This window comes from Syngnathus floridae, chromosome 20, assembly GCF_059516105.1.
Source record: "Syngnathus floridae isolate MCC-2025c chromosome 20, RoL_Sflo_1.0, whole genome shotgun sequence".
NCBI lineage: Eukaryota > Metazoa > Chordata > Actinopteri > Syngnathiformes > Syngnathidae > Syngnathus > Syngnathus floridae.
In genome coordinates this window covers 2,052,507-2,079,635 of record NC_142432.1, presented here as the reverse complement: position 1 = coordinate 2,079,635, position 27,129 = coordinate 2,052,507, and the positions used below count along the sequence as shown (strand labels likewise).

Genomic DNA, 27,129 nt, shown 5'->3' with positions numbered 1-27,129 from the left:
CGATGACGTCAAAGTCGTCATATCAAATATAGTCTTACAATAAAAACGTCGCGGTCGGTAGCTGGAAATCTAGCAAAAGAATGTCATCATCGTGTGGTCAATTATTTCTCCAAGCATGGCAAAACACTGTCATCTTACGTTATTAGCTCAGTATTTAATTACTGTTTTGTAGTAAATGTTTATGCAAAAAGAACTAAAATGCCCGCAAACTCCTTAAATTATGTGTACTCACAGGCTCAACATATTTTAATGAAGTGCTACAAAAGCGTGACTGCTGTGCAAAAACCTTCGCAATGGACAAGAAAGATAAGAAAGAAAGAAAATCCAAGACTTCAACTGTTGACTGCAAAGAAACGGTGGGATCCATGTCTGCATCTTAAATAAAAATGCATTCAATATAATATGTTTTTTTCCAGTTTGAACCACTTCGTGTCGACGTCAAAACAACAAAAACCGCAGTTCTTTTGCTGAACTCCACAGAAGAGGACGTTGTCATCACAGCATGTGAAGCAATCTTCGAATTTGCAGCGGAAGGTACGGAAAATAATTTGTTAATTCAACAATAATACAGGCCTTCCGTCACTATCATTCATTCTTCCTGTCTTTTGTCTCCCCCTGCTGGCAGATGCTAACAAAGTTTATCTCATGGAACTTGGAGTATTGCAGCCTCTCAGTCAACACATCTCACACTTTAATGAGCTGATCAGACGAAATGCATTCAAGGTTTTGGGCACCATGGCCAGCAACAGTATGTTCAAACACCATCCGCCTTATCATGTACACTTTCTTATGATTTTTGTTATTTTGGTGTTGGTGTGTTGAAAATCGAAATTCTGCAGAATTATTTTGTACTTAAGCATATTTTTTCATCATCTTGCGCAATGAATTTTAATTTGTGTTGTCGCTCAAAGGTGCTGTTGGGAATGCTCTGCAACAAATGGATTTAATTCCACGGATTATTGGAATACTCTCCCTTGATGGTTAGTTTGCCGTATGGTTATTTTCTATCTCCATATTAGCTCTCTATATGTTATAATTTATATTAAATTCACATTATCTTCCAAAAGATGTAGTCATTCAAGAGTATGGAGCCCTGTGCCTATCATATCTGTCACTGGATCCCAGCTGCAAGGTTCAAATCTTTGACAACAAAGGCCTGCCAGTATTAATCAAGCTACTTTCCTGTGCAGAACCAGATATTCAGAAGAACTCTCTGGAGACCATCTATAATTTGGTTCAGGTGAGTACCAATATCGAAGTGCAGTGGAACATTTTTCAGTTACATTTGAATATTTATGGCAGTCATACAAAAATAAATAATAGTGTTTGTAGAATAATATGGATTGGATTTTTGAGGCATGTAAATTTTTGGGCACACAAATTTGGATGTTCCACTGCACGAAGCTGATGTATTTTAATTGTCCTTTTAATTTCTCCCTCCCCTTTTGTCCAATATGTCAATGAAGAACAGCCAATTTTGTCTCCCTGTTGTCGAGTTGGGCGGCATCCCTTTAGTTCTGGAGTGTCTTAATTCGGACTATACCATCATTCAGGAGCTGGCTTTAAAAATTTTGCAGAAAGTCACGACTGACAAAGAGTCATACAGCACAATGAGGAAAGAGCTGGCATTTGATAAGCTCATAGAGATCATCAAAAATGTGGTTGGTATTTTGTTCATCTCTTATTTTTAATCGCAAATGTTCACATTTTTTGATATCTTGAAATGCTTTTTCTTGCAGGATTTCAAAGATCTCTATGTTGAGACTTTGCAGGTTCTTTTTAATTGTGTGAGTGATAGTGAGAATTTTCAGATCATCCTGGAAGGGGGAGGACTAGCGATTATTTTCAAGCTGATGGTCCCCCCTAAATTGTCAGAGAAAGAGAAACTAGAAATACCTTTACCACCTGTTAAGTGGAACAATAAGGAAATCCAGTCAAGTGCTGTTCAATGCATCGCCAGAGCTGCTCAGAACCGTAAGTGTAGAACAACACAGTGAAGCAAGACATTAGTGTTCCTAAAGTCTTTTTTTTTTTAAATTCTTTTTATGTGTTTGTGTATATTCATGCATGCAGCTGAAAATCACAAAGATCTCCACGATTTAAATGTTGAGGAAATCTTGATAGAAATTCTCTCTGGCAACAACGATTGTGCAAAAGCATTTGTTTGCCAAGTTATGACTGGAATGAGCTCCTTCTTATCCAGCAAAGAACGCGTCAGGGAATTAGGTATTTATACAAAATTATGTAAAATAAGTAATAATAAATAAATTAAATATAATATAATATATATTTGGGTGTGAATTCAGGTGGTATAGCTGCTTTGATACGTTTACTGAGCAGCAGAAATGTGTCAGTGAGAAGGGAAGCAGTCCAGGCCCTTGATTACCTCACAGTTGGACACGAGCAAAACTCAATGTAAGAGCGACACTATGACGACTGATTTATGTCATTATAAACAATTTTTTTTTTCTCCATGCAATTCTTAGGACACTATATGAAGAAAAAGGACACGAGATTCTCATGCATCGTCTCGGCGACAGCTGTCCCAAAATAGTGACCGTTGCTGCAGCTATACTTTGCCGGATTATGGATCAGGAAAGCATTCGATGTGACTTGTTATCTCTGGGGGCCATACCTGCACTGGTGGAGCCCTTAAAATCAACAGACTCACAGGTCCTGATTAACACTACAATGTTAATCTGCGAACTGGTGCTTGATGCCAGTGCCAGAACAGAGGTTGGTGATTATAGAATTTTTTAAAATATTTTTTTCACAACTATCTATTGACTTGATCATCTAATTAGTCAATCTTGTCTGTAGATGCAGAGTGCTGGTGGTCTTGAACCATTAGTCAATCTGCTAAATTCCACAAATATGGAGGTGTTGCGCTCCACGTGCATGGCAATCAGCATTTGTGCAAAGGATGAGCCCACGTCTGTGGAGATGTGCAAATATGGGTGAGATGCTCATACAATATTTTCACTTGAGACATTTCAGGTGTTCCAATATTTGACCTGTTTCAGATATGAGGACTCAAAGTACCTTGAGCAACACTATCTTTTTGTGCTTTAGTGCTCTGGAACTGCTGGATGAAATCAACCAGTCAGACAATCGTAGGAGCAAGTTCAGCGAGTTTGCCCTAAGCAGTCTCATGCAGTCCAGCATGTCCCTTAAATATGGTTTGACAGATAATTTGTCCTCAACGGATATTATCACTGATGGCTTCTATGATGCAGGGAAGGTGTGTGCACTATTTAATGACTTTTAAATGAAAAAAAAACACGTCACTGCTTGATACTCTGGAACTTGTATTTTACAGTTGCGTTTTGATCAGAAAGTTGTGAATTTAGCGGATCTTTTCATGGAGCCATTGAACCAACACCTGCCTGTCGTCGTTGTCAACACAGCAGTCGAGTACGTATATTCCCCTCTATATTTGTTAAATGTAGAACTTTTCAAAACTTCCATATTTTTACTCCAGGGTGTATCTACGTACGAGGAATACGGAGAAAGGCCAACCGACCGAGAGATATTGGAAAGTGATGAATGATTCCGCTTTGAGGGGTTTAGTTAAAGAGGTGAAAGAATCCATCAGCCCTTTAAAAGACAAACTCAAACAATATGTTGAATTGGCCAGGTAACTATTGACTATTTTTTTAAAGGTCACATGTAGTATTCTCGAAATGCATTGCTTTCACTTTCAGGAAAGTAAGCAAAGTCATGGGTGGAGCCATCGAGAAAGAAGACTTGCACACTTTTGGATGGCTACTGCACAGCTCCCTGCTCAAATATAAAATGCATTGTAATGTGATTCCTATCGGCATGATCACCAAAGGATTCTACTGTCACAGGGCCCTTCTTTTCAAGGTTGAGCATTCATCTCATCTATTGTCCACTTTGCAATCCTTCTAAACCCGTCCTTTTTTCATGCAGTACTTGGCTGATTGCATCGGCCTGAGTTGTAGTTTGGTAAAAGGAGACTACAATCGAGCTTGGAATGAAGTATTAGTCTGCAAGAGAGATGAGCATTCTTCACAGCCATGTCGCTACATTGTGGACCTCATGCACCAGCCTGGAACTCTCTTGAGAGCCCAGACACCTGCTGCCTTTCGCTATCAAAGTATATAGAGAATTGTGATTTTTAGCTAGATTTTTATTTTTTTGCTTTTACTGGAACTGCAAAAAGACCCATGTGTATTAGCATTTTTCTAAGCCTGTGCATGACAAGATCTATAAAATAGACCGAATTAAGGTACAGCAATTAACTAATAATCTATCTAATCAATCTTTCTTTTTATTTCAAATTAATTATGATCGTGCTGGTTTTTCTGTGTAACCAGGAAACACTGTTTATAATATATCATTGTGTAATCTTTTTGTAGATAAACATTCTCAGAGCAGGTGTTGTAAAATCTGGGCCAGGGTTAGTTGCACAATAAACTGCAAAATAACATTCACAGTAGTAGAGTTAGTAGTAAGTGCTCTCACCAGAATTCCGTGCATGGGTTATTTTGCCTTTCCATGTGCAGCGTCACTCGAAGCATCTCCGAGCTTCGCCTTAGTCCTTGGTGCATGTGTCTGATCACTGATGATCTTGCAAACGGGCACCTGTGTGTCACATCAAAATATGTTTTTAGTTCGTCTGCTGCAGCAATCACATTTAAGTCCAAAATTAGGATGATAGTGCATTACAAATATGATAGCACATTACAAATATGCATTTGGCAGAAAACAACGGACATGAGACCTTAGTCAGTTATCCCCCCCCCCCTTCTAAAATATTCTATCCATAAACCTTGTAAGCGTTGAACATTGGCCAGCAATTAAGGAGTGAGCCCACACTTTGACCTAGATTGTAGAAAGTTGGACTTTTTGAACGGGTCAACCAGTTCACAGGCATAAGCGGTGTGGGGAGGACCGGTCCTGATTCAGTTGTGTACACCTGTGCACTTTCACGTCTGCACACTGCAAAAATGTCTCGTTTGCTCGCTCGGATCTTCATTTCCAAACATTCGCGAGCCACACTTTCGCTGTTACCACGATGCAGCCCAGCCTTGTTGCGCCCAGTACACACAAGTTCAGGTATGTTGAATCTATTATTACATTAAAAATCTTGGTATCTGCATGTGCAAGGTCATTATGTTGAATCTGGGATTTAAAATTTTAGGCAACCCAACTCACTCTATGGTATGAATTGCCGAGACTAGAATGATTGGAGCATTCCCACTTACATTTAAATTTAGGAATGCCAATCAATTATCGATGCTCAATGCAATCTCAATGATTCAACAAAATGTATAATACTTCAATTTAAGCATTGTGCTCTTCCTCTCTCCAGTCCTGAAATCGCTCACCCGCTATAATGAGACTACAGACTGGCAAAAGAAACTCTCCCCTGAGCAATATGTGATCACAAGAGAAAGGGGGACAGAGGTGGTGAGTAACAAACACAGACCCCCCCCCCCCCCAACCCCCACCTGTGACATTTCACACAAATCAGCAGTTGGATTTGGACTTTGGTCTTCCCTATAATGCTGACCTATATTCGGTTCAGCTATTTGTCTACCACATGGAATGTTGCATACAATATCAATTTCAAGTTAAACTTCAGAGGCCCTTTGAATCAATTGATGATTATATGCTACCAATTGAAAATAACAAGTATAAATAGAATCAATTGATGTAGCACATACATTATTATTTTACAATGATATATATTCTTAGCACACTAATAGCAATAAGTCTTAACAAATAAAATGCTCAGTTTTGATGGAGACTGTCAGAGTGGTATTATTATAGAAATATTTTTATTTGTGGTTGGAGTGCTAGTGAAGATGCATGACATTCTTATGAATTTGTTCTGCTTGCATGAAAGTCAATCTAGACTCTGTATGACTAATTTGAAATGTTTTTGTTATTTTTATCATTCCATCATTTGTGATTGTTCTCAGCCCTTCAGTGGAATATACCTGAACCACTATGAGACGGGGATGTACCACTGTGTCTGCTGCGATTCTCCACTCTTCAAGTAAAAAAAAAAAACAATTAACTTGCAGACTCTACCATTAGTTGGAGAAGAAGATTTAATACAGCAATGATTTCAAAATTAGCTTCTCGGAGTTAATATTGCTTTGTAATTGCAAGCTATTTTACTCTGTCTAATGTTGCTGTTGTGTTTTTTTGTATCACTGAATTACACTATGCATTTTATTTTATTTTTTAAATCATTATTATATACCATATTTTTAATATTATTATTTTTTATTTCATTATTTTATGCATGATGACTACACACTTAAATTTTTGAATATTGTTTGCAACCGTCTTGACAGCTCAGAGGCCAAGTATGACTCGGGGACAGGCTGGCCAGCTTTCAAAGAAGCTCATGGGACATGGGAGCGAGATGAGAGCCACGCTTCCATCATCCGTCGCCCCGACAACAGCCTGGGGAGTGCTGGCGTAGAGGTCATTTGTAAAAACGTTAGTTCCACTTTACTCTTGGTAGTCTGCCTATGTGCTCCTCACACTGTTTCTAATGCATACTATTCTTTCTGCAGTGTGATGCCCACCTGGGTCACGTATTTGAGGACGGGCCAGACCCGACTGGTCAGCGGTTCTGTATTAACAGCGCGGCCCTCAACTTTAAAGCTAGAGACAACAACAAACCTGACAAGACTGAAGAAAACTGATGTCAACTGGGCTTTTATGTCACTAACAGCAGCGTTGCATTTTATTTTTCACTTCCAGTCAACTAAGGAGGAATTTTTGTTGCTCTTATTGTTTTTTTTTTGTCTCACTGAATTACACTAATTTTCTCATTAGGTAACACGGTCATAGTTTTATCATATATGTACAAGAAATACTGTTGGAAAGTCATTGCAACATCAATTTTTTGTTTTTTTGCTCTGAAATTTACGTCACTTGTATCAAGTTTGCCAACTCATTTTTTAATTAATAAATGCATATGTTGCTTTCTATGTTCTATAATATACGATAAACATATATTGGGGTTAATGCTGCATTCTACAGTTGGGATCCCATACCAGTTAATATTTAACTGGACGTCATCCTCTTTTGCCACACTGTTTGTTTATCTCTTTTATTCATTTTGAGTGTCTGGTTGTGCACACTACTCACTGGGAAGACCAAAGAAGAGGACAGAAAAGGAGATTTAAATAAACAAGGAGACAAAGTAGAAGATGGCAGGAGTATGGAGGTGTACGCTAACCGTGGCAGTGTTGATGTTTGTGTGCCTCTGGGGGGCTACCGAGGCTGTCGGCGGTGCAAAGAGTCGGCCCAGACCTAAAAGAAGACCTCGCAAGAAGCCAAAGGTCGACCCCATTGATGTGACGCCACCTCAGCAGAATATAGACATACAACAGGTACAGGGCGGGTGTTTTTGAGTTTTGAATTGTGCCAATTGTACTCTTATGGGCTGCAAAAAATATAATCCAATGAATAAACCAAGATTTGTAATTTGATTAATACCGCAATTGCTGCTTTTGTCTTTACTGGCCCTTTTATCACATCTCACTATATTCAAATGTCTCAGTAGAGTAGATACAATTTCTATTGGAGTGTCTAACCCAAAACAATTTTGAAAGAAGCCTGTGCGTCAAATGTGCACTTTGCTTGGTCAGGGGTCAACATGGGGTTGGGGAAAAAGAACAAGCTTGTGCAACCTGTGTCAATAGGGTGCTGGGAGGACGTGTTTTTTTTTTCCAACACAAAACCAATTACAGCTTTTTCAAAATGATGGAAGTGAGTTTTAGTGGTAAATAATTTCAATTCAATGCATATATTTTTGTTTTTGTGTTTTAGATGACAGGGACATGGTACTTGCTCAACACAGCCTCCAAATGCTCTTTTTTAATCAATCATGGAACCAAAGTGGAACCTACAGTCATGACCCTCACGTTGTCCACCACCTCAGACCAAACACTGTCGGTCAGCACCAAGACACGTCAGTAAGTCTTTACATGATTTCCCAGTCAAATTTGAACTCCAAGCAACTTCCAAGGTGTTCTGCTGAGTTATAAACATTTGTCAGCTCTCCTGTGAGTCCAGCTGTCAAAACAAAATGGAGCCAATCTGATCAAACTGCTTTGATCCCTTTTCAGCAATCACCAGTGCTGGGAAATATTGCAGATTTACCATTTAACCCCGACCCCAGGGCGGTTGACCCTTAAAGGTTTCTCTTGAATTACATATTCTGAAAGGACTATAAAATATCTGATCAATCGTTATCCCTTCCATTAGGACCTCGACCCGAGCTGAACATTGATATTGTGATTGGAGAAACAGACTATAGCTCTTATGCTATCATGTACTATCAGAAACAAGGCAAGATCACCATGAAACTCTACGGTGAGCTCAAAGACAATAAGTCGGCAAATAAGATGCTCTTGTTTATTTTCCCCCTTTAATATTATTTTTTTGTGTATTCTTTTCAGCCAGGTCAGTTGACAATCTATCAGAACCATTGTTGACCAAGTTTGAGCAACTTGCCGAAAAACAAGCTTTGGGTCTGGCATTCCTCTTCCCCTTCCCAACTTACAGTACGTTCCCATGCAGTTCAAAACAACAGATTCAAAAAAGTGCACAAAAAACATACATAGCATTGATGCTGCTGCCATTTAAGAGGGTGAAATTTCCTTTTTTTTTTTTTTTTGCAGGTCACTGTGGCGATGTGGACCAGCATCACAAAATTGGTATGTTGACAATTGAGACTTATATTTAGATTATAGTTGCAGTTAAACTGCAGTTAAAGATGTATTTTCACTAAATGTTGTGCAAGGAGTTTAACACCAATTTTTATTAGAAAAAAAAGAAGCTGCCGTCCCTCCCTCCATCCCTCCCTCCCTTCCCAAAGCACATTTTCTCACATGTGCTTGCTTGCACTTGTGTAACAATCAATTTCAGTTTAGTCGACAATATGTTATTCAAGACCCGCTGATGAATATATCAGCACGGAATGGAATTTAACCTCTCTTCCTTTGTCTTGCAGACTGCATCCCCACATGCTGAACCATTTGGAGTCGTGATTAGTCGTTGTTGCCATCTCTGAACTTAAAATCAATACGTGTACCAACTAAAATGAAATATGACTAAAAACACAAACAAGAAAAACATCAAATTTGAGCTATTTTCATGGTTGTGGCCATGCTCAGAATTGCTGTGTGCATGTGAGAGAACATAAAATGAAGACCAGATGTGCAAAAGTTTGAGAATTCGGTTGCACAACTAGAACTTAGAAAATGTAATGTAAGATTTGTGGGAGTGTTACATAATCAGCTGAGGACCAGGTGGTGCCTGCTTGGTCTCCCCATTCTTTTTTTAAGCAGCTGAGGAATTCATCATTTTTAACTCTGAACTTATTTTAAAACTAAACATTTTGTGCCATTATTCTTTAGCTCCACCCAAAACAATAAAAACAAAATGGTAAGATTTTCAATTTATTAGCAATTCAATGCCAATTTAAAAGGTACTGTCATATTTATGCCCCAAATAAGCAAGGTGTGATGCAAACTGCAAAAACAAACTACTCACAATAGCAAAAGATTGGAATCAAATCTCAGAAATGCAATAACCCGAATTGAGTCTGTAGGTTTTGTCTCCAAACACTCATGTTACAATTGTTCTGACATTTGATTATGTCACCAGTGCTTTCCTTGAGGAGCACGTTTATACTCTTGCAAAACAACGTTGAATAACCTTTGCATGTGCCAAACATTTGTGATGGATGAGCAAGTGGGGGAGATTGGAGTGCATAACAGGAACCCTCATTACGCACGGCAATTGTGCAACAGTGCAAAATTGCATTGTGGTCAGAGAGTTTTGTAAGGTCGATGGGAGGAGACAAGGAAGGAGGAGAGGATGCAGGATATAAGGCCCCACCACTTGGCTTTTCTTCCTTACCTCTCTCCACACTCACCGTCAAAGAAGAGGAGCTGAAGAGATACCAAGATGAACACGCTACTGACGACGTTGGTTGCGATGATGTGCACATTGGCTGCATGCGTCGACGTCAATCCTGTTCAGGATTTCGATCTGCAGAGGGTAAAGCAGAAATTAATTTCACTCGAGATTGACTGTATTTTTAAACTGTCCGTTGTCACCTTCAGATGGCCGGCAAGTGGTACATGGTTGGCATGGCCACGAATGCGCCTTGGTTTGTAAACAATAAGGACACCATGAAGATGGGGACGACATTCATGGTGCCAACTGAAGGGGGAGACTTGGACCTCACTCATGCCCACACAAAGTGCGTCATTCATGTTCAATCGTTTATTGTAACTGTAGTCGAAATGCTGAACTTGTTCCGTTACTTTTAAGGGAGGATAATTCTTGCTGGAGAATGACTCATCTTGCTAAAAAAACTGAAACTCCTGGACGCTTTACCTTCCATAGCCAAGGTGAGTAGACGCATAATCTGATGATCGGCATATGTTTACTATTTTAAAAAAAATTCTGTTCTTTTCCAGTTTGGAATAATGACAATGACATGCGTGTCGTCAGCGTCATGTATGACAACTTTGCGGTGATCCACACCATCAAGACAAAAGAGGGAGCATCGGAGGTTTTGAACAAGCTTTTCAGTGAGTCACAAATTGTTTTCAAGGCTCTCACTGGACATGTCTACATGTTCTGTTTGGGTAGATTTGCTATAAAGGTAACTCATTCTTTTGTAGCTCGCTCTCCTGAGGTTAGCATGGTCCTGCAGCAGAACTTTAAGGACTTCTCCATCGAGACCGGCGTCCTGGCTGAAAATGTTGCTTTCCTGCCAATTGCTGGTGTGTATCTTTAACATATTCAAATACTTTCAAATTTTGAACTGATTTCCTCCTGTTGTTGCAGCTGAGTGTCCCGAGGCCTGAACAGTTTCCTCCTCAATCTCTGATGTGCTTGTCTACAGCTTCTTTCTTCAAACAGCTCAGTATTTCCATTTCACACAACTTTAATTGAAATAGAACAAATAAGAACGGGAGAGGGAAATATCTTTACATTGAAACGGTTTCATTTTATGTTTTTATCTGCTGACTTTGATTTTCCCCACAAGCCAATAAAACCAAAAATAAATTCTGTGTGTTTGTTTTATTCAACGACTTATTGTTGTGCAATGTGCATGAGCCTCTGCAAGCAGCAACATGCCATCAGATCTTTTTTTTTTCAGTTTCAAAATTCTAAACCGCTTAGGCCTACCTAGACTATTGACAAAAAGAAATAATCACTCCTAATGGCTGAAAGAGAAAATGACAAGTTCATAAAGATCAAACACTCTTTATTCAACTCAACAGAACTAAAAGAAAAGCATTCCGGTTATGACTTGATCTACTCTACCTCGTTGTTATGTTCAAAGCCCAGTGAGCGGGCAAATGTGTGTACTGTATAGCGGCTTATCACAATTAGAGAAAAGAAAGTCACTCACTTGCCTTCATGAATGAAGTCTTGTTTGAGGCCAAAGTAAAAGGCAAGCAGACTTCACGAATTAGCAACGAGGCAACAATGATGCACAAATCCATCAGTGGAAGAGGGCTTCACAACAATTTCATCACGTACACATTCCAAGAAAGAAGCTAACACGTTTGGCAGCTTGTAAGGAAAATACAGAAAAAACATATAAGGGAGGTAAAATATGACAAGTACGCGATGGAAATTCTTCATGGTTTGAATAAATGCAAGTTGATTTAAAATGGCACTGTTTTTTAAGTTTCTATTCATTCCTTGTTCTGAACATTTTCTATCTTGACCATGAAAGGCTACGTGCGTCACACATTTCGCATTTCTCAGCATCACCTTCCACACTTTTACAAAGCTGTTAAGTTGAATCGATTCCAAAAGTCTACATTTTGCAAGTTCAGTGCTAAGCACCATTTGAAACAGTAAATGCATAAGCGCATGCATGATTTGATAGATTTCATGCCAGCAGTTGTCAGGTTAGTCCAGGACAAGGCGGAATGGCTCAAAGGCACAATTCATTTCATAAAGCCAATGATTACCTTGACGACTTTGTATGCCCAAATTAAACATCAGTTTTTATCTCTTGATAATTCATTGATGAATTATAGCCCTCTATTTTAACAACCTCACAAATTATATGCAAAGACCTTAAATCCAAATTGGAAGTGGTTGACGTAAAAATGTTTTTTTTTTTGGCAAAGAGACAAATGAAGCGTTCAAGGCTGAATAAGTGGTTCCAAATAGAAAAGAAAGCTGCAATGGTGAGCAAAAGAAACACACCCATTCACTAGAAAGACATCTTATCATGCTTGGAAAAACACCATGTCTCCGCACAATCCAATGTCATAGGAATTGAACATAAAACTCTATTTGATACATAAATTATGTACTATCATTGGCAAATGTATGCTAATCATTTAGATTAGGATGAAGGAGTGTTATGGCAATCACACGAAAAAATAAAATACATGCTTTAAAATACACAATGTTAATCGTATGATCAGGTGAGAACTGGCTGGATTTAAGTTTCACAAATAAACAATGTCACATTAACACCATCAAACTCATTAATGCGTTCCTGAGAATTAATTAGAGTGAAATTGCCACTTTTGCAGGATTTATACGCTCGTCAAACAGAAGTGTCTTTAACAAATGCGTCAATTAGAAAATAGCACATCGCTAGAGCGACACACTAACTGATGCCTTTCGAGCGTAGGAGTTTTCACATTTACTCATCACTTTACTAAAGTACTTTATTCACATCAGAGTTCTTATCAGTGCAGCCGTAACACTCCTTCATAGTTTAGTATTTATGTTATGGACTCTCCAAATAAATCTTTAGAAAAAAGTATATACAAAGGCAGGCTGGTGCAAGTACAGTCTGCAAAAACAAAACCATTTGGCATGATGATTTGATCACTTTTGATATTCGATATATTTTTGTTAAAAAATTAAATCCAAACTAACATAGACTCTGTCCTATCACCCAACTCAGTAAATATTACTATTTGTCATATACAGTATTCAAAGGACTCCGTAAAACGTCCACGCACGATACAAAGGACAAGCCAGTTAGTATTTACACGTACGAGGCTCGGCTGAGTCTCTCATAGCTTCTATACTCTCAATATAGATATACAGTATATATATATAAAAAAAACAAAAACATTTTACATGTCTCTCTTTCGGAGATTATTGTCCTACTCAAAGACCTTTTTATTCTTTCCATGACTGGTCGTTTTGTTTAAGCATCTCCATCACGGTGGCGACTTGTGGTTAGACCACCAAGGTCCTCTTAAAGTCATATCAGCGGTTGTTAGATGAACCACTCCTTCTTTGATTCCTCAATAGTTTCCGGATTTTCTGTACCGATGATGGCTGTGTCCGTAGACTCGCCTGGGGGCTCTGTGGTGCTTTTGGCCTCGTTTGTGTGGTAGGTACCTTTGTGACGGAACATGTAGCGGATCAAGAACACCAGAGTGCATAAGATGGTGAAGATCACCACGGCGATGATCCCTGCGGGAAGAGACAACCAAAAAGGTCGATGCAACAAGAGGCCGAATAGATTTGATATGGATGACTCCTACCTCCAATAATGGCTGAGTCTCTATTGACTCCATCGGGAATCACTCTTTCCTCATTAAAAGGGAATTCTGCATCTGAGGGAGAAGAAAAGACATAAACGATACCAGATAATAAATAAAAAAATGAAACGTGCTCCTTGGTATTTTTTTACGTCTTGCATATGACAGCTACTATTAAACTCTTGATCAATGGCAGATGCAAATCTATTAAAAGCCTTTAGGAATTTAGTCTACCCTCATGGGGAACCAAGTATCATTCATTTTAGAAAGGAAAAAATAAATACAAACTTATATTCAGATCATTGAGAGTGTCTGAGAAACAAAATCACAACTGCAGTATGAGATCAGATTAAGATTGTCTAAGTATAGAAAATGCCAAGCAGACACAAAGAGCTGAGAGCTGACCCGGTTTATGGATTCTGGATCTGTGTCTAATAGCTCAGCATCCCCAAAGGCACTGTTGGCATCAGGCCTGAGCAATACTGCTGTATTTTCAATGATGCCAAGCAACGCACAGTAATAATTATTCATTTTGTCTTTCGGGACATCCTGACCTGTGTTGTCCAGATGCCACGGGTCCGTTGCGGCCGACATTGGTGGGATGGTGAGAGGTGACGCCCCACAGTTGGACTCCACCAGTTTCCCCTGGTAAGATACCGGCGAGGCAGCTGCAGGCTGCGCTTGTTGCACAACACTTGTACTCCTCAGTGCAAACTTGAGTGGGGCGACTCCGTTGAACTGCACCCGTGACAAGCAGCCAATGAAGCCTGGGCTGTTGTAACGCTCGATCACTACTGGGTCAACATAACCCGTTTCTGGAAGGACCAAAGCGGACAGCTGATTAGGTTATCTCACCGTAAATGTATTAAAAAAAAAAAGGGCAACATTTAAAAGAAAATCTAACTGCGTCACACACATCTCAATATACAGTAAGTGTGTATAAGATGATTTATGATGATTATTGTTAAATATGTCTGTGATTAAGTTTGATTAGATAAGAGAATGACAATGTCCGATGAGTCCATCTTTCTGGGATAAGAGAAAACAATGGCAGTCAGATAGAGCACAGTCCATGTCGAGTAAAGATAAGTGGGGCTAGTACAAAACACAAGAACAACTGCTCTTGCCATATGGTTGTTCTTCAATATCTTCAATATTCAAGGAATTTTAACTCTATAGAACAACAAGAGTTTCTTTTTCAAATTTTTGCAAGTGCACGAGTGCACCACACCCAAACAGCACATCATGAAGCATGCACCCATAAGGCCAAAGCAGCAAAACATGTCATTTTAGAGGATGCAATTTTATTCCCAGCCGTGGCTTTCTTATCTTCATTTTCATTTTGATGTGAACAATAGGGCACACTATTGATTGTGCTGCCAGGAACAGCGCTGAGCACTATATAATCATTATCTGAGCAGGCCTCCCACAGATGTGTGCATTGTGTGGAATATATAGCAATTGTATATCTGATGGCAGCAACAGAAGGGGAGGAGGGGTACCTGCTTTAAGATGAGGCGCTAAGGCTATTTGTGTATGCGTCTGAATACTAATAAGCTCAACTGTTACTCAACATCACGTTCTAATGAGACTTTGGGCAGCAACAGGGAGCATGCACTTATCAATCACTCCACATCTCGAAAATTACGCATGTTCGTGTGTCACTGCAGAAACGGCCGAGGCAGGGAAAAAAAAAAAACACATGAGCAGAATACAAATAGCACTTACTGATTACGAATATAAATGCACTTGCGCTTGTATGTGTTGGAGAGGCGCGGTCCTGAATACTAATGAGACAAGTCTCGTGGGGTGTCGCCATTGGTGTTGAGTAAATAGCTGAAAACGGTTTGCAATTTCGCCGTATTTTTCTCACCGTGATTCACAAGGGAACGTTCACTAGATACTGTTCCAATATTTAGGCCAGGGGTGTCAAACTGTCGCGGGCCGCATCTTTTATGATATACAGGCTAGATAAACTGATTTGGTTTGAAACTTGAGACTAAAACTGCAAATATTTTTAAAAGATCAATAGTAACAAATTTTCTAGCGATATCTGTATTTCTTTAAAAGTGAGGACAATTTCAAAGTATTGACACATGAATTCGATGTGCAATTTGTCTTCGGGGGCAACATAAAATGATGTGGCGGGCTGTATCTGGCCTGCGGGCCTTGAGTTTGACATCTATTTATTCACTGATAAATAAGCTTTGTAATAGTTGAGCATCTTGGAAGCGTGTGTGTCTGGGCAGGGGATTAAGCGGCAATAACATTAGACGTCATCTATGTTGACAAAGCTTGTCTGCAAGCAATGCATTCTTTTGACTTGCTTTCACTCTTTCTCAGCAGTTGTAAGCTAAAAGATACTACATGTGCACAACACAACACAGCAAAGTCCAATCCACTTGGCAGGAGATTGTGTTACTGCAATGTATTATCCCAAATGATTGCATTGTGATCCAGCAATTTGATTGTACAACAAACCATATGTGGCCCAGCACACACACACACACACATGCACGTAATAGCCCCAAGGTCATTGAGTCAGCAATGTGACATGAATCATTAATGGTAGAAGAGAACAAGCAGGTAGGGGATGGGTTTTGGGGAGCTGGTGGATTTTCTTTTAAGGAGCCTTGGAGATGTGGGTCAAGGACGAAGAAGAAAGAAGGGAAGATGGAGACATCTGCAGGATGAGTTGAGAGGGAGGGTGTGGCTACATCTGCTATGACTGATGATGGAGAGGTGGGCAAGGTGAGAGACAGATTAGGGGGTGGAAAGATGCTGTGTGGAAAAAAAGATGGAACGGGAAAACAATGCTCCAATGGTGAGACAGATGAAAATAGGGGCAGAGATCAAAATGTTGCCATGGCAACAAATGGAAGCTAATGCAGGGGTGGAATAAAAAAGGTTGAGAATCAAAATGTGAATCACGTCACACATTTGGACCTCAATAATAGCATTAAAAATGTAAACAACAAACTGTATATTGTAGAAATCACTTCATTTTACCATCACTGATGTCTCTCTGCAATGTCCTTACACAACAAACTGACACTTGTAAAGCTAACAGTAACTTTGGAGTGTTTACATAATGCTAATGCATTAGAATATTCACGATATGGCTTTCAAATAATGACCAGTCACCTGCAGCAACTTGCAAGTCAGAACGGTACAGTGCATTCACGTCAAGTTAATAAATATTATTACTATTTAAATGCTATTAGAGTCATGCAACATTTTCGGCTAATGCAGAATTGCTTCAAATGATTGCAAGCTCTCACGCAAACATTATGTAGGTCAAAGTCTGAGGCTAACCTGCTTTCCTCTTCTTTCTTTCCTCCTCTTTGATAGCAGATCTCAGCACAGAATATTAGCAGGGACTTTTCACTCATCTGTGCCCTTCTCTCATCCTCCCTCCTTTCCTCTCTCTCTTTCTCTCTCTGCAGTGCGGTCCTACCCCCACCCGCCCACCCAGCCACCCTGACAGCAGCTGGTAAAAACATGGCTCTTGGAATTTACATCAACGTGGATCAGGATTCACCAGGGTAAAAAGTGCAGCTGCAAGCATTATGTCACACACATAAAGCCTTGAGATTAGAACCACCTGGAAAATTTGGAATAATAGAAAAAGGCTTGTAAACAGTACATTAGCAGTTGCTCCACATAGAAATCAATTTGGAATGTTGTCAACATTCATATTTGATTTGATGACTTTGCATAGGCAGATAACAAATTTGACTGAAAAAGTGATACCCAAGTCCAGTCTGAGGAAGAAATAATCAATCCAAGTGTTGCCCAATTTCTTATCTTATTGATTAGTTAAAAGACACATGAGTGAGAGTGCTGCAATGCTGCAAAGAAGACAGGGACGTCAAGGACAGATATGGAGGAGAATGTAAAGCGATGCTGTTCATTGCTTATCTGCCAGCAAGATCTCATGGGCTGCACAAAAAGCTGCCAAAGTAAAGATAAACTTTTATTCACAGAGATATACAAACATAAAAGCACAAGTGCGTGATTGTCAGCCCACAAACCCACTTCTTGCAGCGTATAGCAACAAATGCTGAGTCTTCCATGGTCACAATCAATACCACTTAAACACAATTGCCCACTAGAGCGACACTGCAAATCTCACCAGCCTTGACTTGACACATGCCACGTTGCCAACTACAGCTAATTGGCCAAATGATGACAATTAAACCACTATGCTTAAACTATCATTAGCATTTAAAACCAAAATAATTCAGCATATCAAAAACACCAGCTTTTATTTTAAAAAGCTCACCATTATCACTTTAGTAAATAATACAATATACACTAAGATTCCAAGTGATACTTTTAAACTAAATACAATTCATAGCACAGATTTTCACATTCATATCATTGCATGATTTCTGTTGTGATTTCTATTGTTGCAAAAATAGTTTGAATATGCAGCAATGGAGGAGACATCACTCATTGTGTGCCCTAGCAAACAAAGAACCTCAAACATGATAAGTCTGATGAATCTTTCAATAGTTTCTTTTGTCTAAGCGGCCCTCAGTGCAAAATAGGATGAGGAGGAAGCAGATGAGCGTGCTGTTGTTTGCAGTGCCTTGTTCCCTCTCCCGCCTGTTGTAAACCAAGCTCTCTTTTTCACGTGCTTTCTTCCTGCATTTCCTGGGTAACTAATATAAGAGTAGCATCAAAACACTTTGATGGACCACCTTAGATATGTTCAGCTACTGAAACCAACACAGCTTATGTAGTAGTTTTATACTGTCCTCTAGTGGATTTATCTGGGAATGCAGGATGCTGTGGTAAATCCAACCATCAGCATAACTACTCAAAAGTAAGTTTTACATTTATATCCTGTTGCACAATCTTATAAGATGCAATACAAGATAATATGAAAATGCAATCTCTAAACTCACCATAAACTTTGCCCAAGAAGAGGGTCTTGACCAGGTTGAACTTGGTATCCGAGGCATCTGGGAGGGTGTGGCTGACGGCTGGGTAATGATCCAACTGAACCAGAGAGGGAGAAAAAAAAAAGAATGGGAGTCAGTTGTGGTTGTAGGGCCTCGTCTATTAATATAAATAAATGATCACACGTCATTTTTAAAGTCGAGGCGATCCAAAACTTTTTTTTCCCCTCTCTTTTGAATGCACACTGAGCACAACCATGTTTACATAGAAGCTCATCAGTAGAGAATGGATGCTGATGGAGAGGGAATACAGCACTTTAATAATCCTGAAACATAATTAACTTGTTATTGCTGTTTCACTGAATTTTCTAATTAGCTTAAAGGCCGCAGCCAGCCGCAATTGACGGGAATCATTTCAGGCCCACAAATTGCTTTCTGTGTGTGTATGTGTGCTGCTGAAGACATAAAAGATCCCCCTCATCGCTCACTGCCCCTCCTCTCCACTTGCAGTCTTCTCAATGCTCGCCAGAGGACTGCATGTGAGTTTCCACCAGGCTGCTGAATGCATACCAACAACGCCAGACAGAGGAAAAAAATATGCCTTTTCTTACTTCCTGCTGTGACCAATTAGATGGCCGCCAAGCTAAATTGTATTATTATGCTCGTACATCCCCAACACCCCAAGATAATTTTACCACCGACAACACTAAATTTGGTTCGCTCTTAAAGGTTGGTCTCGGTGGAGGACTGTGCGGGTTTTGTTTTCCAGGCTGAATGGAGGGCGGGATAATGAGGCAGGATTAAATTGTACGCAGCTTATTTACTTTTATCTGAAAAAACAAATTGGCTGTACAGCCTAGCGTGGCTAGTCGAGGTCACAAAACCCCCAACAAAAAGGTCCACCGAGGGAAGCTGCAACCTCGTTTTACCAAACTTTGTCAATTATGGCCACAATTATGTGGAAGCTATTCTTTTATATTGCATCATTTAAGCAGCACAATTCCCCCCCAAGTACAGATGATGCTTTTAAACGTAAGTAAGGAACCTATTTAAGGTGGAGTTAGACAAAACAAACATCTGAATTGATGAACTATGAACTCAGAATGGATTATTCTAACAAACTTGCACCCACTAAAGTTTCAATGCACGTTATTTGTTTCCCTAATTATAACTAAGGGACAGCAGTACTTCCATCACAGATACACCATTAGCATAGTTGGCTGTAAACAACCGAATATCATTAACACATGAACTGAATGATTGTTCAGATCATGACATAAATAAAAAGTTCAATAGAGGCAGCGGTAAATATATGCAAAGCTATTCAGGTGGAAAGCAGTGAGATTAAACATGAGATTTCATTGCATTCCATCAAATGCACAGCGGTAGGTACACTTGCACAATCAACTAATTTTGAAAAAAAAATCATCCATGCAAAACCAAATTGAATTAATTTAACATGTTTATAACCGTGGTTGGAAATAGCAACAGTCACGATATTAAAAATGACTGCTGAAGTGGGCTAACATGGTGAATGTGTTTACTTAATTTTCTGACTGATGAGTTAATAACATCTTACTGGGCAGTTCCTCTGAAATGTATCAAATGTTTTGCTCTAATCTAAGCAGGTTTTAATGTCTTGACTGGAGGGCTCTGCAGCCTCAAGGAAACTCTCCAATTCTGTTTCAGCCAAGAGATTCTGTGTGATCAATTGGTAAACCTGCCAGCCTCACTCATCTGTTCAAGGCATCTTAAAAAAAATAAAATAATAAAACCTCAGTGTAACACATGACCACGTGAGGGCAGCAGACACACAAAACTGGCATCACCTTGAGACAATATGAGGGTAGTGAAGCAGGAACAGCTCTAATCTTTGTTAATCCTGGTTCATATTTTACACTAGAAACATCATTTGGCACGCCACCAAACAAAAATGTCACAAAAATAATATACTTGAAAGAAATCTTGTTATCATTTCCATAAATGTACTTCCTCTGATATCTAAAGTTGGAATAATATTACACAGCAATCACAGCTTTACATTTCATTCAAAACTAAATAATAAAGTAATTAAATGAGACAGATTTGGAGAAGCAAGATATTCCCCATTCATGGCTTTATTTAAGATAAATTTTTTGTTGACGCCTAAAAAACATTCACATTAGGAGTTAAACAAGTACTTATATTTTCTACCTCCATTTTGACACAAGTACTTCTACTTGAGCACATTTCTACATCTGGTATTTTTATCCATGATGTGCTATGTTGAAGTGCTCCCCCTGGATGATCAGTAGCTACAAGAATGATATTTTGGTAAAATTGCCCTCATGTCAAGAGTACTTCACTCAAGTGTTAATTAAAGGGAGAAAGATAATGCTGCTGTAAATGGTTGTGTATGCAAAAGTTAGAGAAGCAAAAGCTAAAGACATGCTAATGTATGTTTAAAAATATATACACTTGTGAAAATAACAATTATGGCCTTTGCCACTGAAGTAGATGCACTGATTTGCAACGCTATTAAATCAACACATGGCATCTACACTCACCATCTAATGAGATTCAACACAGGAGCATCAATAATGAACTATTTACACATAGAATGATGATGATGAAGGTCAGAGAGCTATCAAACAATCGCAATTATGGACACCATTTTGATAATTGCAAGTTAGTGGAGTTTTTTTTTGTGTGTGTAAAGGATGTCAGTAAAGTTCCAGGACTGGCACGCCAACTGTTCAAAAACTAACTTTTCCCTAGACCAGGCAATTCATAAATATGCTCACACACAGATCCTGGCGACGTATCTGCTCACAATGCCAAAGCATCTGACAGTTCCTGGATGAGATGTGCTGGTGCAACCTCCTTACTTGTACTTCACAGTTTTGATTTTAAATGTCGAGCCAATCAGAGTGATTCATTCTCACAACAGCAACCCCAACACCATTGTTATGTAGAACAGTACCCCTTACATCAGTATTCTCTGACTCAGCGTGAATTGAGACCGGTGTGACGGATTTATATCCACGCGGACACGTATTGACGCGCACACACACCGATCACAGCATTGCAATCTGTCTACTGGAAGTGGATTAAAAGTGGCAGAGGGCAAGCTGTGTCGTCTTGGCAGCAGACTCCCTCAGCGACTTGACTAAAAGCAACACCACTGACACAAGTGGCATATTTTTATGTGCTTTTGTGCTCACATTTATCAAGACTCGTATTAACCGGAAGCTGAAATAATGGCACAGTGTGTTTGTACAATAATTACCTGGATGGTGAGGCTTCTGTCAATGCGAGAGATATTGATACTATGTGGTTGTCCATTGGCCAGATTCCGCTGGTCCACATCGATGGTAAATGGCTCCTTTAGACCTCCTAGGTTATAGCGGACCTCCAGAGAACCTGTGGATACATGAGAATGTTGAACTGGATTGCCACATACAGTAGGAAAAAGGAAATGATTAACTAGTGTTTCATTATTGTCCATATTGTTTAATTAGGTTGGAGCTTACCGTTGTGCCTTAACAACACTGCCATGTAGTCTTCGGTCTTGGAGCTGACATACATCAAAATGGCCGGTGCACTGGATGTGCTGAAACTAAACGCCACTTCCTCTTTTGTCGAGTTGACTTCTTGTAAAGTCAGGTGACTCGCGAGGACCTTGGAGTCCTTCATGGCTCCTGCTGCACCATCCGGGAGGAGGTTGTACCTGACGAGCGTCCCCGTCTCAAAGAATCCTCCAACATCTGTAAATCAAATAGTTACCAAATGGCATTGTGCAGTCTATCCACAAGCTGTTTTCATTCATTAAAAAAAAATCTATATGCACTGTGGATTGCCAGTTTACATTCCATTGTTACACATAATTGTAGTTCAAATCTCAATTTTCCACTTGGGACACGGATGCGGGAGAGTAAAGAGAACGGGAGGAGGTGATGAGGAAGGATGAACAGAAGGGGATCAAGATTGGAGCAATAAAAGTGGAACAGATGCAGTCAGGGGAGAAAACAATAGTGTGAAAAGCAATGAGAAGGAGGGAGGGGGGGCATGACGGAAGAGTGACAGGAAAGAAGTGAACATGAGCAGAAGAAAAAAGAAGCAAAAGCATGAGATGAAGGAAAGATTGGATGGATGTCACGCACAAAGAGACATGCAAAAGGAGAGTTATCCCTTTTTGGATAAGCACGCACACACATACACGCTTGTGTTTATCGCCATTCTTTAAGCCCCGAAATGCCTCATCGCTCGTGACAGAACTCATAGGAGGTCGTATATCACCAGACACTGTCACACACATTTTTTTTTTTCAACACACACACAAACAGCTTCCCTGTCGTGTTGTCACCACCCTGCCAAATCCACAGAGGGGAGGGGGGGAGCTTTAGGAAACAAATGAATTCGCATGTCGGGGATCTCGTCAGACGGAAGCTCTGATGGCAACGTCAAACTTCTTTGTGGCGCATTTTTAGACAACTTGATTTGGGAGCTGCAACATCTGATCCAAGCAGCTCGTTTCAGTCCTCAGAAAGAAGTTACTCGGGGATGTTCTCGCTCACCTCTCGTGCAGAAAGGGCCGTCATAGGCAGTGGCGCTGCAGTCGCACAAGTAGCCGTTGTACTTCTCCACACACTTTCCCCCATTACGGCAATACATGCCGTAACTGGTACAATGGCCTTGACAACCGGGCTTGACCCCGGGTGTCACCTTGGCCCTCTCATCCAGGTCAAGGGTGACACCGTTCATCCGTAGAGCTCGAATACATCCCAGGAAGCCTCGCTGGCCCCCTGCGGCACCTGTGCACAAAGCGGAAGCAGTTAACGGGAATGCCAAAAGAAAAACCTCCCAGTCAGGGTCAGAGAAGTCATTTGGAAGGTAAAAGGGTTCTATTTTTTAATCGCTTTCAAAAACATTCCCATCTTTACGCCTGGAGGAACCGCTGCTGTTATGTGAATCTCTCCAGCTGAGCTGCTGTTCTTGAAATAACCTTCAGATGGTTTAATTTTTCACTAATTGGAGGAGCCTAATGAATGCAATGTCTTAATGAAAATTCCACAAGAAGCGATGGATTCACTACCGCTACTAGCTACATACTTAAACAGTCCACGTCAACATCATCCTTAGCCTTGGGGCGTCCAAAGCCATTCATCCTTGTCCTTTTGGCCTTGTGCTGTTACTGTCTAACTGCTCATTAAAATGGACAGAGAATGGGCTTTAAGGTAGTTTGATATGTGCCTTTAATGACTAGAGCAATAAAGGCAATCATAAAACGACACCCATAGGTATAGATTTCAAGTGCAATCGCAATAAACAGTCGCATTGCTCTACGGTTAACAAAAGCCGAGGGGCATTTTAGATATTAAAATCTCTCCGATGTATCCCTCCAATTACAGAGAAGTGCTATTTGCTATTTGTATTCCTTTTGGCTCATTTAAAGACGCACGCTTACGTAAATGCATACACATACACAGGTAAGCCACACGGGGATTGGACTATCACGTTAAGATTACTAATGCATTTTTTTTTTTTTTTTATCATCATGTATTATTCATGTCGGGATGCAGCTGGGGCTTTTACACGCTTCCTCGTCCATTTTCTGATTCCGCATTGGATTGCAATGCACACATACTCCAACACTTGTTAATTAATCTATTTTGTGCCACTGATTGGCTTGAGGCTTCCACCACCTGTTTACCTCATTTCAAACCTCGTCTTTGATTAAATGGACACAAGGCTTTGAGGCCAATGGAGAATAGCGGACACACACACACAATTTGGAATGAGATGGACCTATTGGTTCAAAATACCAAATCTAAAGCCTCTATATAATCCACAGGAGATGACATCATGGACATTCTCATTTGGCAACACAGGATTTGATATCTGTGGCTTCGCAGCAACGTATTGCCTCGTTAACGGAGACCTAATGGTTTTGACTTGACGGATCTCTCCGTGAAAAGTCTACTAGTGTATTGAAATGAAGCGGCATTTTGTAAATTCCTCACGTCAGTATTAGGAAGTGCAGCATGAATCAAAACAAGTATCGCATTCATTCTCACTAATGTTAACGGAGCAACAGGCGAGGAACTGCGGGTGAGATTTGAGTTGGAACATCTAACGTGCCATGATGTCTCTCACTCGGCGCGACTGACACATTTCATTGCACTCGTTAAATGTTACCTACTGTCTTGGCAGGTTTGTGAAGCTGGTTTCCCTGTGATGGGATGTTGCACACATGCAGTGAGAAGCAATGAGCAAGACGTTGATCCGTTCAGGCAGAAGTCAGGCCCAAAAAAAAATAGAAAACATTCAAACAGAAGATAGAGCATGCAAAAAATTAAAAAGACACATTAATTGAGGGCGAGGCATCAAACAGATGGTTAAATGAATGAAATGTGAGAATCTGAGTTATATGCATGTTTGAAGTGAATCGGGGAGCTAAAAGTTAACAGTGTGAAGTAAATGACAGAAGGTTGATGGTCTAAACATTCACTTTCAAAGCCATTCAAGCAAATGAACCACTGTGCAGTAAACACTAAAGCAATCAAATGCTTGATGAGGAACACATTGACTGAGAGGAGGAGAAATGGAGATGGCACTGGAACACAAAAATAGGGTAGGATTTGTTTTGCTGTGAAATGACACAAACACATCAGTACCGACTATATTTTCATTTCACTGAAGCTGTTCTTCCACGCACAGCCGGACAATTCGTACACCAGAAAATGAAGCGGCGTGAATGAGGTGCCATTTGACAGCAGTTGAATTTACAGTTTTCTAACACTGAATCAAATTGCAAAGAGCATTTCCACCATGTCAAATCCTTTTTTTGCGTCACTGATGCGCTCCGAGAGGCAAACCGGGACAAGGAAGGGTAAGGAGGTTATGAAAGTGGCAATTTGAGGAAATCATATGAGGATTGAAGCTCAAGGTAGGGCGACTGATTGGAATTTGGAACAATCTAGTCATCGCATTAGTTGCCTCGGCACATCATTTAGCTTTTTATGACTGCCGTTTGGAAGTTTGCTTTCTCCGCTATTGAAGGGCTAAATGACAAGGAAATAGGAAAGCACAGTGAGAGATCACATAAAACCAAAAAAGGGAGAGAACAGATTAGGCTCATAATGAACTCAGCGAAGCTTTTTAACCAAATGTTACATGAGTCAGTGTTAAAATGAGAGATGATGTGTGAATGTCTTTGGGAGACTCTCAATGGATCTCCTTTTATTTTATTTGAGAATAAACACGAGTCATAGCTTAAAAGCACAACAACGGTGACCTCACATGGTGAATTTTGTTGTAGAGCCCACACATAGCATTATTGGCTGTCTGATTTACCCTCATTAAAAAGTCTTTAGCACTTAGGAATTCCCGAGGAAGCGTGTCCATGTGTGATTAAATATGAAACTCCAATGTGATTGAGAAAGTGGGATTTGCATTAAGATGAACTGGAGGAGAATTTTCATTGGACTAGAAAAAAGGTATTAAACATTCAGATATTCCCACTACCCTATATATGGGTGGTCTTATAGAGATAAAGCTGGTATGAAAAATGTTTTAATTAACATCAATCCATTTTCTATTCCACTTGCCAAGCTGAAAAAAAATTCCATCTAATGATGACATTTGATTGAAGAACCTTAATTGGCCATAGTGCTCATGGTTGTTGGACTCACCCACATAGAGCTGGCTGAACAGTTCTAACCGTGTGTGCCCCTGGGCCGGGGCTGGCCGAGAGACACGGTAGGTCTGGTCCAGGAGGAGAACCGCCTCTTTGATGTTCCGCTCTGCCATGACACGGTGCCACTGGTCGTCGTTGAGAGGCGTGTCCGATTGCACGCTTAACTCCACCGGGCCGTTCCCCACGTCGAAGGAAAACGAGACCACTTGGGGAGCTGTGTGAAGGAAAGAACCAAAAGTCGTACATCGGTTTTGGGTGGGTCCTGTAAAAATATATACATCCCAAATGTACATCCCATAATGATAACCCCTTACAATAGTCACTCAACAATAAAAGTGGCACTTTCTAAAGGCCCCAGACGTCCTCTTTTGCAGCAGTCATCTGTACAGGTAAATGTGCACTCAATTTCTAATCTAATGGCTCATTTATTTCCAAGCAATTCATTTGGCTAGTATAGATTTCTGCCCGGTGATACGTGACAGATGTGGACAAGCACTAATCTCACCGGCAAGGTCGATAGGTACCAGCGACTGTTGGCTTTTGCGCGACATATATTCATGTCAGACTGACTGTGATTTTCTATTTCTATTTGCCATTGCGGCGCATTCATTGGCAAGATGGCAAGGCCAGGGAGCTGAAGTGGAAGCAGACAAATGCATGAAGACAAATGACAGCCAGTGGAAATTAGCAGCAGAGGAAGACAGCAAAATTTAATAGAGCACGATGACCTTGTTTGGCTGCATGATTAATTTCCATAATGACTGAATTTGTGTGCATGCGTGTAATGGAGGGATTAAAGCCAATGGAGTGGCTCCCAACTACTCGGAGTTGGAAACTTAACATTTCCACAGGAGGCGCTGTTTTATATTGGAAGAAATCCTTTGAGTACTTAAATCACTACTAACACGTGAATGGCAGCTCTCCTAATTTATACTTCTGAGGCACCCATACATGTTTTATCTTAAAAAGGGAACAATGCAGCAATGAGGCCTTTTTTTTT

General features: G+C 40.1%; 5 protein-coding genes across 6 annotated transcripts in view; 4 read left to right on the top strand and 1 right to left on the bottom strand.

Annotated features, from left to right (window-relative positions):
* Positions 1-46: 46 nt before the first annotated feature.
* LOC148380689 (armadillo repeat-containing protein 3-like) lies at positions 47-4,459 on the top strand. The gene is made up of 16 exons (XM_088363226.1): positions 47-356; positions 417-534; positions 626-748; positions 912-980; positions 1,068-1,240; positions 1,467-1,661; positions 1,740-1,974; positions 2,074-2,226; positions 2,307-2,415; positions 2,487-2,736; positions 2,821-2,957; positions 3,073-3,241; positions 3,320-3,414; positions 3,482-3,637; positions 3,705-3,867; positions 3,934-4,459. The coding sequence occupies exons 1-16, from the start codon at positions 294-296 to the stop codon at positions 4,126-4,128; spliced, it is 2,403 nt and encodes an 800-aa protein (XP_088219352.1). The 5' UTR covers positions 47-293; the 3' UTR covers positions 4,129-4,459.
* A 412-nt stretch (positions 4,460-4,871) lies between these two features.
* Positions 4,872-6,977, top strand: msrb2 (methionine sulfoxide reductase B2). Its single transcript, XM_088363228.1, has 5 exons — positions 4,872-5,082; positions 5,339-5,436; positions 5,952-6,028; positions 6,333-6,480; positions 6,558-6,977. Exons 1-5 carry the CDS (start codon positions 4,974-4,976, stop codon positions 6,687-6,689), a joined length of 564 nt encoding a protein of 187 aa, XP_088219354.1. The 5' UTR covers positions 4,872-4,973; the 3' UTR covers positions 6,690-6,977.
* A 116-nt stretch (positions 6,978-7,093) lies between these two features.
* On the top strand, positions 7,094-9,454 carry c8g (complement component 8, gamma polypeptide). The gene is made up of 7 exons (XM_088363227.1): positions 7,094-7,382; positions 7,822-7,967; positions 8,121-8,191; positions 8,260-8,367; positions 8,454-8,558; positions 8,676-8,711; positions 9,008-9,454. The coding sequence occupies exons 1-7, from the start codon at positions 7,200-7,202 to the stop codon at positions 9,025-9,027; spliced, it is 669 nt and encodes a 222-aa protein (XP_088219353.1). The 5' UTR covers positions 7,094-7,199; the 3' UTR covers positions 9,028-9,454.
* Positions 9,455-9,607: 153 nt separating this feature from the next.
* LOC148380686 (lipocalin-like) lies at positions 9,608-11,079 on the top strand. The gene is made up of 6 exons (XM_088363229.1): positions 9,608-10,059; positions 10,125-10,264; positions 10,336-10,415; positions 10,485-10,598; positions 10,692-10,793; positions 10,858-11,079. Exons 1-6 carry the CDS (start codon positions 9,967-9,969, stop codon positions 10,875-10,877), a joined length of 549 nt encoding a protein of 182 aa, XP_088219355.1. The 5' UTR covers positions 9,608-9,966; the 3' UTR covers positions 10,878-11,079.
* Positions 11,080-11,264: 185 nt separating this feature from the next.
* cntnap2a (contactin associated protein 2a) overlaps positions 11,265-27,129 on the bottom strand; it is a 132,926-nt gene continuing 117,061 nt past the window's right edge. Inside the window, exons 19-27 of one of the 2 annotated variants that reach the window (XM_088363224.1) lie at positions 26,125-26,343; positions 24,633-24,662; positions 23,008-23,244; positions 21,964-22,197; positions 21,720-21,853; positions 18,458-18,551; positions 14,099-14,359; positions 13,548-13,619; positions 11,265-13,476 (exon numbers count right to left, since the gene is read on the bottom strand). In XM_088363224.1, coding sequence (XP_088219350.1) covers positions 13,277-13,476; positions 13,548-13,619; positions 14,099-14,359; positions 18,458-18,551; positions 21,720-21,853; positions 21,964-22,197; positions 23,008-23,244; positions 24,633-24,662; positions 26,125-26,343 — 1,481 coding nt within the window. In that variant the 3' untranslated portion in view covers positions 11,265-13,276. The remainder of the gene's footprint in view (positions 13,477-13,547; positions 13,620-14,098; positions 14,360-18,457; positions 18,552-21,719; positions 21,854-21,963; positions 22,198-23,007; positions 23,245-24,632; positions 24,663-26,124; positions 26,344-27,129) is intronic. The other variant, XM_088363225.1, reaches the window with a different exon arrangement.